Genomic DNA, 18,420 nt, shown 5'->3' with positions numbered 1-18,420 from the left:
TAAACACACATAGGCACTTATTGCTTATTTCTTCTTTTATACATGCTGAGAATCCAGGAACTTGCAGCATTGTGGCTATTGTCTTTGTTGGTCGTTTACTTGTGATAGATATGGTTAAAACTGGTGTTGGGCCCTTATGTTTTCAAATGTGATTCTGAAAGACAAGGTTGAGAAAAAAATAGATCTCTGGTGTGATTGCTTTGTAAATAAGCAGCTTGTTTTTTTCCAGATTGGTAAATTGGTGGCTCTTACACTGACAGATGTAATGACAGTATTTAAATTATATTGAAAATATTTTTGTCTATTTGATGTATACTAAATTGAAGTGGAGTTATACGGTGTTCTGTTTGGAAGTGTGGAAGATACAAGAGTGGAGCTACAGATAACAAGTTTATGCTTGTATTTCCTACTGATGAAGACTTTCACACAAGTTATTTCTATGGGTAGGTGATGAGAATATCACTCTGCATGTATATATATTTATAATACATTTTTGCATGATTATACATGTAGGAGTGGTACAATTTTGACTTGAGACTATTAGTGCCTTTTGTCCCAATGCAATTTTATTTGTGTAGACATGTCTATCTAAAAATCAAATTTCACTTCTGCTTTTGGAGATCTGAATAAGAAGTGAGACAAAGACCTGAAGGAACAGTACGTAGCTCCTGAAATTTTAGATAACCTATTGAAAAAATGGGCAAATAGTCAATATTGTACTTGACCCTCGTATCTTCTCCACTCGACTGTTTATTTTTATAGCTCATGTTATATATGTTCACACTGAACTGTAATGATAATACTGAAAGACAACATGCCTCTCTGATTCTGTCCAGTTGTGGCTTATGCATGTAATTTAATCATCGGCTGTCACAAATAATTAACTGAACATCAGCCAGCTTAATTTTGAACTTGGTCTTCCGTTATTTTGTAAGTCTTTTAAAAAGACAAAGATTGCCTTTCAGTTAATTATCATGACTTATTTTCCAGTCATAATCATCAGTTTTTCATGTTGCAAACAGTTTGACCTTTAATACATTGTCATTTAACTGCCCATTTATTTTTGTGAGGTCTGTTTTAAGTTTCTAATATAACATCATTTTATGAAATTGTTGATTTGGAGGCAGGTCTGATTTGAAATATTTTGTGAATTTCTTCATACCTTGTTGCCATACTGATCTTTAGTATGACTTAAGTGATATGGTCACTCTTCAACGAAGTGTGTTGCTGATCACAAAATAGGCACTTCTGAAAATAGTGAGTTGAATTATGTTTCAGGCACCAAGTTACAAAAACCCAAACTAAACACAACCAAAACAAAAGAAACCCCACCCTAAAAACCTCAGGAGAAACAGCTTTTAAGAGAATTAAATTTGAAACTTTTTTCTATTTAATCCTTGATTTTGTTGATGAAGCCTTGGCCGAAAGAGTTTTGATTGCCTCATTTGGAGAGTGGGAACTCCAGCCACTTTCATCCACTATGAGTCAATAAGCTGTAGCTGGGGTGAACCATTTAAGTTAAACTGCACATCCTTTCAGAATTATTTTTCCATTCTCTCTGCTTCTACATTAATCTTTGTCATGAATTTGACTTTTTTCTGAGCCTCTTCTGTTTCTAGCATGTTTTCCAATTATAAGTGATTTTCATTCATTACAAAGAATATAGTTGGTCCTAACAAAATAGCTTTTTGTTATTCCTCAAGAACAGATTTCAGAATCTCATAAGCTATTTTCTCTCCCTCTTACCTTCTTCACTTTGGTGACCAAAAATGCATATGGTAATCATATTGAATTAAAAGCACATTTATCACTGCATATGATAGTTTTGTTTCTTGTTATCCTTGATTTTAAAAAAACATCACCAAAAAACATTGCTACTTTGAAAAATTCCCTGCCCTTGACAGGTAAATGTTATGAAAGGAAAGTTGCCTAATGTTAAATTTATTGTCACTGGATCAGTTATATCAAAAAGTTAGTCTTATTCAATCAACCATAATGTAATGTAAACTTTCACTTGACTTTTGTAAAATTCTCTAGATATTTTGTCTTGCCAAATTTAATGTCCTGTATCTTATTATTTTTATTTGAAACTGAATCTTTTTAAGATTGTAAATATAATGTCATCAGATATGGAGATGTTGATGCGTTAATGTAAAAGATAATACACAAATAAGTGATAATTTCATAAATGAGTTTTTCTGTGTATGCAAAGGTTAAAATGTCTCTGTAATCTCAGACTATGTTCATTAACTGAAGTTTAATGATTCATATAATGAATGTATCACTATAAACCATAAGCTGCACGTAGGAGATGGTATTAATCCTTAAATTACTGTTCTTTGTACTTTTAGAGGGGGTTTTCACAGTATGCAGACTTCTAATCTGTGTTGTTTTTCTCTACTTCTGCAGATGGACCTCCAGTTATAGCTCACTATGATATATCAGACACAAACTCAGATCCAGAAGTGGTAAATGTGGACAATCTGTTGGCAGCTGCAGTAGTTCAAGAGCACAATAATTCTTTAGGAAATCAAGACTCAGGATCTACCTGGAGAACCAGAGGGCCGCTAGATGAACTGAGTGCTGATACAGGTTTGGTTAAATTCTCTTCCTCTGACATTTGTTCCAACATCTCAGTAGGTATCTCTCTCTTTCTTGGTTTCAGTATTTTTATAGTTTATACAGCTTTAAAAGCTCCCTAAGTGGATTTTTCAAAAAAAAAACAAACAGTACTGGCGCTTATTAAAAAGGTCTGACATTTATTCCAAAATATAACTCATAAAAATTGACAGATTCCTGCAATGTATTTTTGACACTAATTTTCTTATTTATTTTTTCTCCTTTGTTTCCTTCTAATTACTGTTTGGAACTTAGGTCTGGGGTTTTGGTGTTGTTTTTGTTTTTTTTAATGAAAATGAGCTAGGCTTGTTACTGAATGATTGATTATGATGACCCATGCCACCAGCTGTTAAACTTGTCTGCTAAAGAAGAGGTTGGAGCCTAGGTTCTAAGGCAGAGTTAGTTTATTTCAGCTCAAGCTGGGTGCCTCCAGAGATGGACCCTGAACAAAGAAATTCCTGGACCTTTATACCCTTACAGTCTGTGCACCCGATCTTCACACACCCTGCACGCATCTCTTGGTCCAATGGTGATTTATAGTCTGGGGTCTTCTAACACATCATTGGATTCTTTCCCCATGTCCACATGGGCAGGCCATTAACTGCTCTTACCTTCCAGCTTGGGTCAGCCTTGGGGGCTTCCAGGGTCTCAACCCTTATCTGAACATATTCAGCCTTTCTGTTTTCTCCTCTGTTTAGCCATCCATGCTAACAGAGTTCATTTAAAGTTCACTGTTCCTAAGCTTTAAGCAGGGTCCACTCATGCCAAGCTGTAAGCAAGTTACAATTAAACTTAAACCTATACAATTAATTTCTGATATTTCATATTTAAATGTAAGCTTAATTTGATCCCCAACAGGTGATAATCTAAGTATTGGAATTGTCTGTATCTTTTTTTCTTTCTCTCTTCATTTCTTTAAAATACAAGCAGTAAATCTTCCCATATACCTTCTGCACCTTAGAAAATCGGACTGACCAGCATCAGATAAACATGAAGGGTAAAAAGGTGCTGGTAAGTGAGCTTAGCATTTTATTGGGTTTGCATAGCTTAGTTTAGGTAGTGAGGGGGCTACAGGGATGACTTCTGTGAGAAGCTGCTAGAAGCTTTCTCATTGTCTGGCAGTCAATCCCTGGCATCTCCAAAGATGGATGTGCTGCTGGTCAAGACTGGGCCAATTAGAAATGGTGGTAGCACCTCTGTGATAACATGTTTAAGAAGAAAAAAAAAGTTATCATGCAGCAGTAATTGGGGCCAGAGAGGAGCGGAGTGAGAATATGTGAGAGGAGCAACTATGCAGACACCAAGGTCAGAGGAAAAGGAGGGAGAGCAGCTGCTCTAGGCACTGGAGCTGAGATTGCCCTGCAGCCTGTGGCAAAGACCATGGTGAAGTAGCTGTCACCCTGCAGCCCATGGAGGAGACCCACGCCAGAGCAGGTGGATGCCTGAGAGGAGGTTGGGACCCCGTGGGAGGCCCGTGGAGAGAGGAGACCCCTCTGGAGCAGTCTGTTCTTGATGGACTGCACCCTGTGGAAGAGTGATCCATGCTGCAGCAGTTTGAGGAGTACTGTTGTCCGTGGGATGGACTCGTTGCAGCCTGAATTGCTGCTAGTAAAGTCCAGGGTAAAGAAACAAAAAGGGCCTTTGCATAATATCCATAGATGTTTAATTCAGCTGTGCCATGAGATGTTCAGGTCCCAGGCGCACCCACACCCCGAGGGTCCAGCTCTCCCCCCCAGGGGCCTCCCGGGCTGACCTTGGTCTCCAGGCAGTATCAAGGTGAAGGCCAATCAGGGAAATGGGAGGGAGTGGCTCAGGAACACCTATGTTCAGACATAGGAACAGGGGAAGGAGCCAATGGGGTGTAACTTAGGAGATGCCCCCTCAGGGCTTCCACAGCTCCCAGTTTTTTATATTATTAAGAAAGCTTCTCTGAAGGATTAACTGAATCAACACAAAATGACAAAAACAATCAAAAGCGCCCATAAGACAATTTTCAAAATGCAAACAATTCTGAGTCCTCAATGTCCAAAAAGATTTTCTGGAGTGTCTTAGAGCTGGCAGGAGGGATGCGGGGTTTTCTTAGCACGGTTTATCAGGAAACTGAGTCAGGAGAAAGTTTCTTTAGCAGGGGCTTTTTCTCTGTCTCCTGTGGTAAAGTGGTTGGCTGTGATAGACTCTGTACAAGGTAGCATAGGTGGTGGTGTGCCTGTTGGAAACTCCAAATAGAAATCATTACTTTAGGAAAAAGATGGTTACTTTAGGGAAACTTTCCTTTCTTTCCCTTCTAATCACGCTCCCTCTGGTCTTATGAAGGAACTCTGGGGAAAGGGATTAGTGGAGGGAGACCATGGGAGAGGGGAAAGGGTGGTAGGAATTTGTGGGAACATAAAAAAGGGGTAATAGGACAATGGAAAGGAAAAGGGGAAAGTGGGAGGGGGGCAGGAAGGCCACAGGAATTGGGGAAGGGTATTAGAAGAAGTGGGACTTATTGGACTGGAAGGTTCTTTCATTATCGACATGGGCCTTTGGATGCAGGACAGCTTGCCAGTGTCCTGTGCTCTTCTTGCTTTTAGACTATTGCTGGTGCTTGATGGTTGTTGGTTTTGGGTTCTATTTCCTTGGTAGGTGTGTGGAGGACTTCTATGATGTGGATAATATTTTGCAGGTTTGTAGTCTGGTGCATGTTTACTGCCTTGCACTGGAACTCCACTAGGTCCTGTCACATTGGCTGCTTGGGGGCCTTTTCTTCCTTGTATTATATTAAATTCCACAATTTCTCCATCTCCTAGACTGTGGAGGTATTTCTTGGGATTATTCTCTTTTATAGCAGTCTGATGAACGAACACATCTTCTTTGTTATCATTCTGGGTTATGAAACCGTATTTGTTTTATACATTGAACCATTTTACTGTCCCCAAAATGTTCATGGCAAGGATTTTTTTACCTTTGCCAGTGGGTTTGTGTTGGTGTTGCTGGACATGTTGCTGGTGCTGGTGTGCTGCTGTGCAAAGTTTGTTCTGCTCCCGGTGCTGGTGGCCGCGCTCAGGCTCGGCCCCCTCTCGGGGGTCTGTCTCACCTGGTGCTTGCAGGCACTGCCAGTGCGGGGCTCTCAGAGCAGTGACGGTGGGCGGGGGGCTGTGGTTTTGCTGCCAGGGCTGCAGCTCTGAGCCATCCCCCAACGGAGCTGTCTGCCTGCCCCGTGACAGCGGCGCCCAAGGTCCGCCGGTCTCGCCCACCTGCCCTCGGCCCCTGAGCAGCAGGCTGCTGCGGGATGGGCTGGACAGCGAGTATCAGCCGGCTCGCTCTGGCCTTGCTGACCGCCGGCGGGGCGGCTGAGGGTTTTCTGCAGGGGGGAGAGCCGCAGCGGGGCACGGAGCGGGGGCAGCCCTGTGCAAGGGGATACGGCTCTTTCCACCCCTGCCACGTCTTGCGGTGCTATAGCAACTGAGGTAAACACGTCCATAGGAGGAGGCGTGGGGACCAGAGGGCAGAACGGGAGACCCTGCGGCCCCTGCAATGCATTCTCCACCATCTTGGGCAGCAGGAGTAGAGATGGGAGAACCTGGGGGAGTCTTTCCTTGTGACAAGGGAGGGGGTGCAGGGGCACGAAGAGGGGAACATGGAGGAGGGGTTTTCAGCTGGTGTTCATCCTCAAGATTCAGAACGCATTTCATCATCATACTAAATAAAGGATGGAATTCTGTGTTAGTTTTTAACCTTTCCCAAAGTACTTCCAATAATTCATCGGTTAGGACTAAGTTCCGCGAAATATAAGGAAAATGCTTAAATAACCACTGTACAAAATACTTCAACTCCTCCTCTGAAAAGCAAAAATTTTCTTGAAGAAAAGACTTTTTAAGGTAAACTTCTTGTTGTGTGTGGGTGAGTGTTGTCTCCATCTTAGCCCAGTCTCTTTCCAACACCCGAGAGTACCAGGAGGAAGGAACCAAAATTTCAAACTCACCACACTGGAGTAAGGAAATTCTCGGGGTGGTCTAGTGCAGATGTTTTCCAGGAGAAGAGGTCTCAGACTAATCCAGAGGCCTTACGTTGGGCGCCGTTTGTTGCAGCCTGAATTGCTGCTAGTAAAGTCCAGGGTAAAGAAACAAAAAGGGCCTTTGCATAATATCCATAGATGTTTAATTCAGCCATGCCGTGAGATGTTCAGGTCCCAGGCGCACCCACACCCCGAGGGTCCAGCTCTCCCCCCCAGGGGCCTCCCGGGCTGACCTTGGTCTTCAGGCAGTATCAAGGTGAAGGCCAATCAGGGAAATGGGAGGGAATGGCTCAGGAACACCTATGTTCAGACATAGGAACAGCGGAAGGAGCCAATGGGGTGTAGATGCCCCCTCAGGGCTTCCACACTCATGTTGCAGCAGTTCACAAAGAGCTGTTGCTCATGAGATGGAGCCATGTCGGAGAAGTTCGCAGAAAGCTGTCTCCTGTGGGAAGGACCCTACAGTGGAGCAGGGAAACAACTCCTCTCCCTGAGCAGCGGGAGAAGCCACAAGTGATGAAATGACCATAACCTCCATTCCCTGTCTCCCTGCATCACTGGGGTAGGAGGTAGAGCCAGGAAGGAGGGAGGGGTGATGTCACTGTTGAGCAAGAAATGACACATTCACAAGAAGGCTGGTTGGCACAACAACAGCTTTAATACGAAAAACTCTCTTCTTTTATAGACAGCTTTGACACATTCTATTTGATTGGCTAATTAACAAAAACATCTTTCTCACAGTCATTGAGAGGACCAGAAAAACAGAGTAGGAAAACACTACCTGCAGGTTGTTTATACTAACAAGTTATCATTGTTTCTCTACAACTCCCTAAAAAGTCTCACAAGTCCACTGTGAGAAAAGGAATTTAGTTTTCTTGCTGTCTGACCAGGCTGTCACATCCACAGGGTGAGGGGAAGGTGTTTTTAAGGTTTTATTTTACTTCTCATTATCCTGCTCTGATTTTGTTAGTAATAAATTCAATAAATATCTCCAATTCTAGCCTGTTTTGCCTGTGACAGTATTTGGCGAATGATCTCTCCTGGTCCCTATCTCAACATATGAACCCTTTGTTATATTTTCTCTCCCCTGTCCAGTTGCGACAGGGAGTGATAGAGAGCAGTGATTCGCAGAAAGACTCCACAACTCATAAAGTTGTAAATTAAGCATGTATTTATTTGGCACTGGGCGCATGGGGGATAGTTCCTCCAAAAGCACTCGTGCCTCCCAAGAAACCTAACCCTCTTTTTATTTTATAAAATACTACATATGCATTAAGTTTCACAATAGTTTCATGCATATTAATTGCCTAGCCCCGCTTTGTATTTGAATTAGCTTATCAGTCCTTCTGCACTTACGCAGTGCTCTGGTGGTCGCAGGAGGAAGGGCAAATGAGTCTTCATCAATGTGAACTTTTCCCCTTTTCTTCCTGGTGCATGCTCTTTAGTATCTTGGCTGTAGCCCTAACTACAGTGCTGGTCTAAGCTGGTTTAGAGTCCAAGGAGCCTCTCTTATCTCCAACAGCTTGCAGGCTCTCCCATTCCTTATACCTTGTTTTGGGTAAGGAGCTCTTCTTATCAGGATCCCTGCATTCCTTCCTGTCTCATATTCACAGGCCTTGCAAGCAAGTTAATCAAGTTAAGCAACATACATCGTCTAAAACAGCTATCCTGAATCCTAAATTAATTTCTAACCTAAATAATTTTCTAACCCCCATGTCTCAGCAGCTTTGGTGGGTGCTTGGAATCCAGCCAGCATCAACCCACTCTTCCATAGGGTGCAGTCCTTCAAGGACAGGCTGCTCCAGTGAGGGTTCCTCTCTCCACAGGCCTCCCACAGGGTCACAGCCTCCTCTCAGGCATACACCTGCTTCAGGGTGGGTGTCCTCCATAGGCTGCAGGTTTATCTCTGCATCCCCCGTGGACCTCCATGGGCTGCTTCACCATGGTCTTCACCACAGGCTGCAAGGCAATCTCAGCTCTGATGCCTGGAGCACCTTCTCTCCCTCCTTCTTCACTGACCTTGGTATCTGCATAGTTGTTCCTCTCACATATTCATGTATTCTCACTCCGCTCTTCTCTGGCCACAATTACAACTGTGCAATAACTTTTTTTTTCTTTCTTCTTAAATATGTTATCACAGAGGGGTTACCACCATTTCTAATTGGCCCTGTGAAAAACACGTTCACTCTCCTGTTAAAATTTAAAAAGTTTAATAAAGGACAATAGGAGACAAGGACCATAGAGCAAAGGTTATTACAGCCAGGTGCATCTTGGAACTCAGCTAAAACTTTCGGGGATACCCCTTAAATACCTTTCCAATTACATCAGCCCTTTGCATATTCCTAGACCCTTATGCATATCCATAACTAGTTTACATATTCCAGGAACTGTTTTACATGGCCCCTCCTCGGGTCTGCCTTTTTAGAGCATGCATGTTTCTTGGCTGTGGTTTAGGCTCCTTCTCCTTATCACTTCCAGTTCTGGCCTTGGTCCATGCTTTCTTCAGATGGTGAGTGCTGATAATTGGCATATCTGTAGCAGGTGTCCTCATCCTATGTTCATTGGATGTTATCCCATCCAAGCAGGCATTTTACACTTGCATAGCTATTTCACTACTATGTCTAAGCTTAATTAACAGCAGAAATTAAAGATATATATTTATAACAAAGTTACTTTAATATCACACATATAAAATCCATTTTAATATTTGCAAAAAGCCAATATTATAATATGTATCTATAACAGCCCAGCCTTGACCAGAGGCACATCTGTCTTTGGAGCCACCAGGGATTGGGTCTCCCAGACATGGAGGAAGCTTCCAGCAGCTCCTCACAGAAGCCACCCCTGTAGGCCTCAGCTACCAAAGCTTGGTCATGCAAACTCAATACATTCTACCCTTTGCCTGTGTGAATCACATATTTAAAAATTATCATTAAAATTTGGCTGGCTAGCTCAGTCAGTAGATGATAAGACCCATAGGGTCATGGATTTGGGCTCCACATTGAGTGCCAAAAAGGACTGTACAGGGTTGACCTTGACTGGACACCAGCTGCCCACCAAGCCACTATCACTCCCCTTCCCAGTGAGGCAGGGGATAGAAAATAAGATGGAAAACAGCTAGTAGATTGAGGTAAGGCAGTTTACTAAAGAAAAACAAATTGCCCTCCCATAAGCAAAGGGGAAAAAAAATTATTCTCCACTTCCCATTGGCAAGCATTGTTCAGCCACTTCCCAGGAAGAAGGGCTTCAGCATGCATAGCAGTGGCTCTGGAATGCAAACATTGTAAATAACAAATGCCCTCCCTGTCTATCCTCCCTTCCTTAGCTTTTATATCTAAGCTGATATCATATGGTACGGAATACCCCATTTGGTCTATTTAGGTCAGCTGGCCTAGTTATGTCCCCTCCCAGGGTCTTGCCCACTCCTGGCCCCTTGATGGACGGGGGGGGAGTAATGTTGAGAGACAGCACTGATGCTGTGACAGCCCTGCTCAGCAGTAGCCAAAACACTGGTGTGTTATCACTACCTTTCCAGCTGCCAATAGAAAGCACAGCACTGTGAGGGCTGCTATGGGAAAATGAACTCTATCTCAACCAGACCCAATACATCTTGGTATACTTCTAAGTGCATGTTTGTCAGTACTGGCCTTTTCTTACAGTCTCTAGGATTGCACATTTGGAAAGCAGAATTTTCAAATCTTTCATCTTGTTCACAAATTTCATCTTCAGCCAGTATCTAGTTTAACAGACATTAAAGGATGGGCACCCATGGGAGAATAACAACATAAACTTTATCTAAGTGAAAAATCTTATTATGACTGTATGGTCGGGCATCCCCATCATCTGTAATTTTGGTCCAGATATAAGTCTTGTGCCTTTAAGAGTGAAAGGGGAGGAGAAGTGGTGGAATGCTTTTTCTTCACTTCCCCCCCGAATTCCTTTCTCTTGGCATGTGTTTCTTGTGGGCTTAAGAAAGTGGGCCCAGCTAGCTCAGTCAGTAGAGCATGAGACTCTTAATATCAGGATCGTGGGCTCGAGAAAGTGGAAAGGAGCAAGTCAAAGCTCCCATAGCAGTCAGTAGCGGGATCACACCTTTTAGCCACTGCAGCATAGCCTGGCTAACTCAAAGACACGTAGGCTTCCCTTTTTTTAATTCATAAAGCAGTTGGGGAGGGGCTTCTGGAATCTGCCTTTTCAGAGGAGACACCTTTTGGACGTTTCCTCCCAAATTTATTTCAAACCAGGACAATAGGCAAATATTTTAGACTGTTTTGCAAGCCTTTATGTTGTAGGACAGACAAAACACATTGGACATCATCCTAATGTTCATGAAAAGAAATTAACAGCATAGGCATGTTACTAGGCATGAAATTAATATGGCCAGAGGCTGTAAATTTATCTGTATGTTATAATCTTGATTGACACTCAGCTATGCTTACAGTATTTACTCTGCTAAGCATGGTTTCTCTACTGCTATTTATTTTTTGTCTGAACTTAAAACTATGGTAAGATATGGACGCTCTTTTGGAGCTCCCCTTTATATATCTGGGGATTAATTTGGGGGCTATTTAAGACTCAGCTTGCTTTACTCCTTTGCCAGGCATTACCCTGTCAAGCAAAAGGTGCAGAATGGTGATATGTCATCAATACATTAATACAACATAATAAAGTGGGTTGATATCCACACCAGTTTGTGTGAATCAATGGCCAAGGATTATGTTGCTCTTCTGCTGCCTGTATTACCAAAAATTCAGAAAAAAAGCCCCAACTCCTTAACACCAATGTAGCATTAAGAAGCAGGCATTCTTTTTTTGGCCAGATGCACAAGGGGATATGTCCTCCAAAAATCGTGCATGCTGAATACAGGAAAGTTTCTGTATTTTACATACATATTCATTGATTGTCCTAGAATAAACATATGTATGATAATCATTTCCCCAAAACTGTTAACATATTTTCTCTCCCCTTTACGCATGCATTCTTAGTGGTCAGGGACTCCAGCATTATAGCCGACCTGGTAAAGCTGGCAGAACACTAGAGCTGGTGAACTTCCAGTTCTTCTTATGCAATGGGCATTGTGCAGTTCCATATGCCTGTGGTTTTTGAAGAATAAGCATTGTGTTATCTCACCAGGTGTAGACAATTTATCATCTGGTAACATCCCTCCCCTTTGAGACTTGTGAAGCTTGTCTTCCCTTCAAGCCTTCATAAGCCTCACTTTGCTTTTTTACTAACATCATATAAGTTCCTTGTCTTGCATTAGCAATCATGTTTTTTATGCAGCTTAAGGCAAGTAACATAATCACAATTATTACTATGATCACAATTATACTTTGCAAATGTGAGGCCAACCAACCAGTTAGAGAAAATTCAAATCCTTGAAATATTTTACTTAACCAGCTGCTTTCTAATCCTGCCCTTAATTCTCTGATAGATGCAGCAACTGATTTTATTCTCTCTACCTGATCATCCAATTTAGCAGTCACATTCAGAATGTGCACACAAGTATTGTTTAAATTCAAGTATCTACATGTTCATGCAACAGTAATAAGTCTGAAGCCAATCTGTTTTGTAAGGTCATTTTAGTCATGGTTTGCAATTGTTCATCTATTTCAGTAAACCCCAACTGAGTTGCATTTGCTAAAATTTCCATTTGCAGAGTCAAATTGTGTATAGCTAGTCTGTTCCTAAAGGTAGATATTTGAGGAGTAAAGATGGATTCTTATATCCATCCCACTATTGTTCCCTTTATCTTTCCCATTTGTGTTACCAGATTTTTGTCAAATTGCTGACTAAAGCTCCCCACAGAACTGGATTTTCTGCAGAGGTTGGTGTTAGCAAACAAGCTGTTATAGAAGTTAAATTCTGTAATCTGCCAAAATCTTGCACTAACTTGAAGACCACATTCCCCTTCCCAGAAGATAAGAATGTAGTTTCTATTATTATAAGTATGCAATTATTTATCATCTTCATCTAGATCCAATAAATAGTATCCTCTTAGAAGATCATATTCTTTACCTAAAACAACAGAATTTATATATTAAAAAACCTACACGGTGTTAGTCAGTCTTGTTTCTGCTGTGTTTGATGTGTGGTTGCTGGTTTTACCTGCATGTGATGAACCCAGTGTTTGATTCCTTCTACCTTGAGTGCAGTGTAGGTTACCAGGAAGGCTTGATATGGTCCCTTCCACTTCTCCTGGATTGATCCAAAGTTCCAGGTTCTGATGCACACCATATCTTCTGGTTGAAAAGGATGTATATACAAGTGCAACCCCACTTATCTGTTGATAATGATGTACCTTTTAAGACTTGAAAGAGTTAGTCCCAATGCTATTAAATATTAATTTTAGAAAAACTTTTGACATTTCCCTTGCCTTGTTGGTGTGACATGGAAAAGTTTCTGGCCATCTAGAAAAAGTACCAAAATACTAAAAGTACTAATTCCCATTCTTCCCGGGCAGTTCTTCAAAATTAATTTGCCAAGAATCACCTGGTGAATTCCCCTGTTTTACTAGCCCTGGAGGTGGCCTTCTTCCTTCCTTGAGATTATTAGGCAAAACAAATCACATATTTTGCAACAACTGATCTATGAATTTCTGCCATCTTTGTGCTTACTATATTCCTTTGTAAACTAGTTACCATGTTGTCTATTTCCTAATGTGTTTTGGTTTTATTATCTTATACATTAATTGTGGAGGTGCAATTATCTGCCTGCATGAGATTACCAATCACCTTCTAATGATGGGGCTGCCTGTCCTGATTACTATAATTTGGTTTTTGTTCCAGGACATTCAACTTTTGCTAGGTATTAGTGCAAGGATACCTTTTTCAGCAATGTCTTTAGCATTTTTGTCAGTTGAGTCCCTATATTAACTGGAGAGTCTCCAAACTGATGAGCTTTACAAGGGCACCATGGCCACTTCTTTTGACTTTTACTTTTGCATACTGTAGTAGTTGACTAACTTCTTCTTTGTACTTAATAGGAGACATCTGTGCCAATAACAATCTTCTTCCATATGGTTTCATGGGGGAGTGTATTATTTCAAAAATATATTTTAAATCAGTCCATATGTTTACTCTTTTTCCTTCAGTGATTTCTAGCACTCACTGTAAAGTCATTAATTCTGCTTTTTGTGCTGAAGTGTTAAAAGGTAAAGCCTGGGCTTCTATTACCTGGGTCAAGGTTCCCACTGCATACCCAGCTACCCATTTTCCATTTCATACCGTGCTGTTCCTACCAGTGTGCACATCCAGTTCTGGCTCCCAGATGGAATCACTATTGAGATCCAGTATGCCAGAACATACTTGTTCAATAGTTACCATGAAGTCATGGCACAAAAGTATCTGGGCTTCTTCTGAAGCTTGGAGAAACATGGCTGGATTCAAAGCAGTGGTTACCTTAAGTTCAACATTGTCCTGCTCCAGTAGGGCAACTTGGTATTTCAGCATTCTGCTGGCGATATCCAATGTCCTCCTTTTTGTTCCAAACCAGCTATTATTATGTGGGGCACATATCAGCTTTTGTGTGATTTGTGGAAGCAAACAAACTCCACAACTTTTGTGAAAGTTGTAAAGCCGGTATGTTTATTACAGCGTTGGACGCATGTGGGAATCGCTGGATGAATGTGGGAATCGTTCCCCTTAAATTGACATGAGTACCTCTGGGAACTCCAGATCCTTTTTTATCTTCCTCTCAAATACATATGCATGCAATTTCACAATAGGTTCATACATATTCATTCTACTGATTTCATGTGACATTTGACGCTAATTTTTCTTTATCAGAAAGAACTCCTGGGTCATCCTGCCCTGTTTCCCCACAGCAGCCTCTCCGTCTATTTCAGAGTTCAAGGCCCCCCCCCCCCCCTTATCTCTGTCCTTCAGCTGAAGCAGTTTCTTCGAGAACAGGCAGTCAGACTAAACATTACGTTTGCAAGCTACAGACTTAATTCAAAGATGTACATTTCACCTAAATCAAAATGGATTTCTACTCTGGAAAATTTCCACTCTGTCTCATGTGCTTCTCTGCAGCTACCACTTCTCTCAAGCATCTGGGTCATGTTTTACTCACATTATCCAATTGTTTGGACAGGCTTCTTCCATGATCCCAAATGCTGTGCCAGTACCCCTAGTGCCAGGTGGATCCTTTCACACACAGATAACTAAAGTGATTTGGTTGTGTAGGAATCCCAATGCAAGGGTTGGCATTAGGGCTTTTGTAGGGCTTGAAAGGCCCTCTGACTCTCAGGAGTCCATACCAAGTAATTTTTCATTGGACGACCATAGAAAGGTTTTGCCAGTACCCCATAACTGACAATCCATAACTGACACCATCCAGCCATACCTAAGAAGGCTTGTAGACCTTGGCTCTGGAATCTGGCAAAAGGCTTTTTTTCAGCTGCTTCCCAAGATTCTTTCTTCCTGAAAGATCTCAAAACCAAGATATATTACTGGTTTTCTGCCTATTTTGTGCCATTTTCTTTGACACCCTGTATCCAGATTGTCCCAAGAAATTTAACAGATTTACAGTAACATCAAGGCACTTTCTTTCAGTCTTGGCAGACTATCATCTACACATTGTAGTAAAGTTCTTTCCAGATTTTCTCTTTCCAGGTTTCCAATTTTTTTTTTTTTTGCTAACTGATTGTCAAATATAGTGGGGCTCTTTTGAAGCCCTGGGGTAGCACAGTCCATGCTATCTGCTCCTTCCACCCAGTGTTTGGATTCTCCCACTCAAAAGCAAACAATTTCTATCTGGGTCAAGAGGTATTGCAGCAAAAGGCATCCTTAAGATTGAGCACTGTGAACCATTTGTATTCCTTTTTCAGTGCCACCAAGAGTGTTTATGGTTTTGCTACTACTAGATAAATATCAGGTACTTTTTATTAATGGCCCTTAAATGTTGTATTAATCTATGTTCCCCATTTTGCTTTTTAACTCATAATATCGGGGTGTTATACTCTGACTCATACCCTTTCAATAACCCATATTCTAAAAATTTGTCTATAAGCTTTTCAAACCCCTTCCTTGCCTCCCACTTAATAAGATAGTGGTTTTGCTTTACCAGTCTGGCTTCAGGTTTGAGAGTAATTCTCACTGGTGTGGCCACCTTTGATCATCCAGGCACCTCAGTTGCCTATACCAACATGGTTACAGCATTCTTTACCTCCTCTGGGATTTGTTCCAACTCTTTTCATTCCTGCGACATAAAATCTTTGTCTCAACAGCTTTTTATTTGGGTATTTGAATTTGTATTTCCCCATCCCAGAAAGTTATTTGAATAACCAGTTTTCCCAATAAATCTCTCCCCTAACAAGGGGATTGGGCATTCAGGCATATACAAATTGCTGTGGTCCCCCCACTGTTTTCTTAATTTAAATAGTAATAGTTGTAAAAAAGGCCTGTTCTCTTTCCTCCCTTAGAGAGTATTAACCCCGATGTTTCCTGATGTGGGGTGCCTGGCTTCATCTGGCCCTTGCTGCTGGACCAAAGGCTGCAGCTGTGGTGTTTTCACCGCAGAGATACCTTTGGCCGGCTGGGTTCATTAGCTGGGCTCTCAGAACAAATCCAGGCAAGGTAGGAACTCAGTTTACCTTTGGTGGAAAAGGTTCTGGCGACAGTGAAGAGAAAAGGAGCGGGTTCTATCGTAGAGTCTTAATCCAGAGTTTTATTTCAGCATGGTAGACCTCTGAATGTGGTAACAGCTCACCGAAAGACAACAGCCACATGGTCTCGTGTCCTTTTAAGCCCCGGGGACAGGGGGCGGGGAGGGACAGGTGAGGGCCAACCAGGTGGGAGGAGGGGAAGGCTCAAGGGATACAGACACTTGGACAGGCCAATGAGCCCAGACCTGAGGAGCATCTGCCAACCACACGACGCCTTGCTGGAATGTTAAGATTGATGGACAGCTCTTAGGCAGGAGGGCAAAAGGGGGAGGGGGAAGGTTGGCACACCTGGGGGGGTTGGGATAGGTGAAACAGGAAATCACAATGCAACACTCCCTGTCATACCCACAGTGCTTACAGCTTTCAAACTAAGTTTTCCTCTGCACATATTCAGTACTGAATAAGTTGCTCCTGTATCAATTTAAAAATTTATCTTTTCATTCTCCAGCAATAATGTAACCAGGTGCTCAGCTAAAGATGATTCCCCTGGTTCCCTTTCAGGGTAATTCTTCATCTTCACTTAGGGTCTTGAACTTGATGGCTTAAAGAGTTGGGTTTAGTTTTTATGTCTGAATGCCCCTGCCTTGGGGACACTCCCTTTTCCAATGTCCCCTTTCTTTACAAATTGCCAAAATATACGTCAGCCACCAATCATTACAATACAAATTGCCAAATGTAGTTCAACCACTAATTTTTACAATAACCAAGGTATACTTCAGCCACCAACTATTAAAATATTCAACCAATTGTTTTCAAGTGAGCCGTCCTGAGTCCTAATTATGGTTTCAAATACTTTAGCAACTCTAACTGGATCTTCCCTATAAACTCCTGCCACTTTTCTCCATGACATTAAATCCACTATTAACAATGGGTTTTTTACTGTTATGGAACCATGATTCCTGACCACCTCCTGGAAGGGAACCATTAGAACTTTCCCAGCATCTCCCCCATCATCTCCTTTCTGCCTTGTGGTGCATCCCACAATCAGACTAAAATCCTCCGATCCCCTAAAAAATTGTCTACATTCCAGTCCACTTTCCCACAACCTCCTCATACATCTAAACGTATTCCTGGGTGATTGATCATTTCCCCTCCCATTCTTTGCTGAGGAGCAACCATCAGCTCTAAATCCTCCTCCTCTTCTCACCTGCACTTTAAGCACCTCTGTCCTATTCTACACGCAGAACAACATATCTTCAACTATTTGCCTTTCTTTTCCTTTTCAAGGGCTAAAATGAATGGATCTTGTGGGGTTGTCCTGCATTCCTTTTGCCATTCTGGATGATTTCTTAGGGTGAAAATACAAGTGAACATAAAGAACTCCATCCCACTTATTCTCCCTTCTACAAAAGAGCATTACTTGCAATATGGTATTATACTGTAAGGTTCCATCCTTAGGCCACTTTTCTTATCTTCCAGTATGTAAAGTGGCCATCACTGATTACAAAATTTTATATGTTTTATTGTGTAAGGGGATCACCTCCAATTTGTTTCCAATGTTTCAAGATACAGTGCAGTGGAGACACCTGTTAAACTCCTTTTGAGGTTTTGTTTCCCATTACAACCAATTACCATTTAGGAGCTCCTAGAAGGGACTCTAACCCTTCCCTGTTCCCTCCTACCTTAGGTACCTTCAAACCCAACCCTGCAAAGGTTTTGCTGGGCCTAACAGGCAGATTAACAGTTAACACCTTTAAAGTAAAGTAAAGAATGCCTCTATCTGACCAGGGGTCTTGCTTTGATTTTCTATGGACTGGGGCTTGAACGTTCTCCCTGAGAACCCCTTGATGCTTACTGGAGGTCCTGTGATCCCTCAGATCTGTTGAAATTCAGGAGTATGTTCCACCTGGGTTGCCAAAATTGTTACCTAAAATTCGGTAAAATAAAAAAAAACTCCTTAACACCAATGTAGCATTAAAAAGCAGGTATTCTTTACTTGGCTAGATGCACGAGGGGATATCTCCTCCAAAAATCATGCTGTAGCAGCAGTGACATTCAGAAGAGGGGAGATGAGAATCTCTGAGATGGTGATCATAAACGCATCAAATGGTTTAGGTTGAAAGCGACACTAATGATCATCTCATTCCAACCCTCCTGCCATGGGCAAGGGCCCCTTCCACTAGGCCAGGATGCCCAA

At 41.9% G+C, this 18,420-nt stretch overlaps 1 protein-coding gene across 3 annotated transcripts in view; it reads left to right on the top strand.

Annotated features, from left to right (window-relative positions):
• LOC139598965 (protein ARK2N-like) overlaps positions 1–18,420 on the top strand; it is a 98,207-nt gene that overhangs the window by 52,697 nt on the left and 27,090 nt on the right. For 2 of the 3 annotated variants that reach the window (XM_071445900.1, XM_071445899.1), the window contains exon 3: positions 2,410–2,592. The exons of the other annotated variant lie outside the window; for it this stretch is intronic. In XM_071445900.1, the coding sequence (XP_071302001.1) occupies positions 2,410–2,592 (183 nt within the window). The remainder of the gene's footprint in view (positions 1–2,409; positions 2,593–18,420) is intronic. 3 annotated transcript variants of the gene reach the window in all.

This window comes from Agelaius tricolor, unplaced genomic scaffold (assembly GCF_023055355.1).
Source record: "Agelaius tricolor isolate 1412-34295 unplaced genomic scaffold, bAgeTri1.0.p SCAF_21, whole genome shotgun sequence".
NCBI classification, from domain to species: Eukaryota; Metazoa; Chordata; class Aves; order Passeriformes; family Icteridae; genus Agelaius; species Agelaius tricolor.
This window is presented reverse-complemented; position numbering and strand designations above follow the sequence as displayed.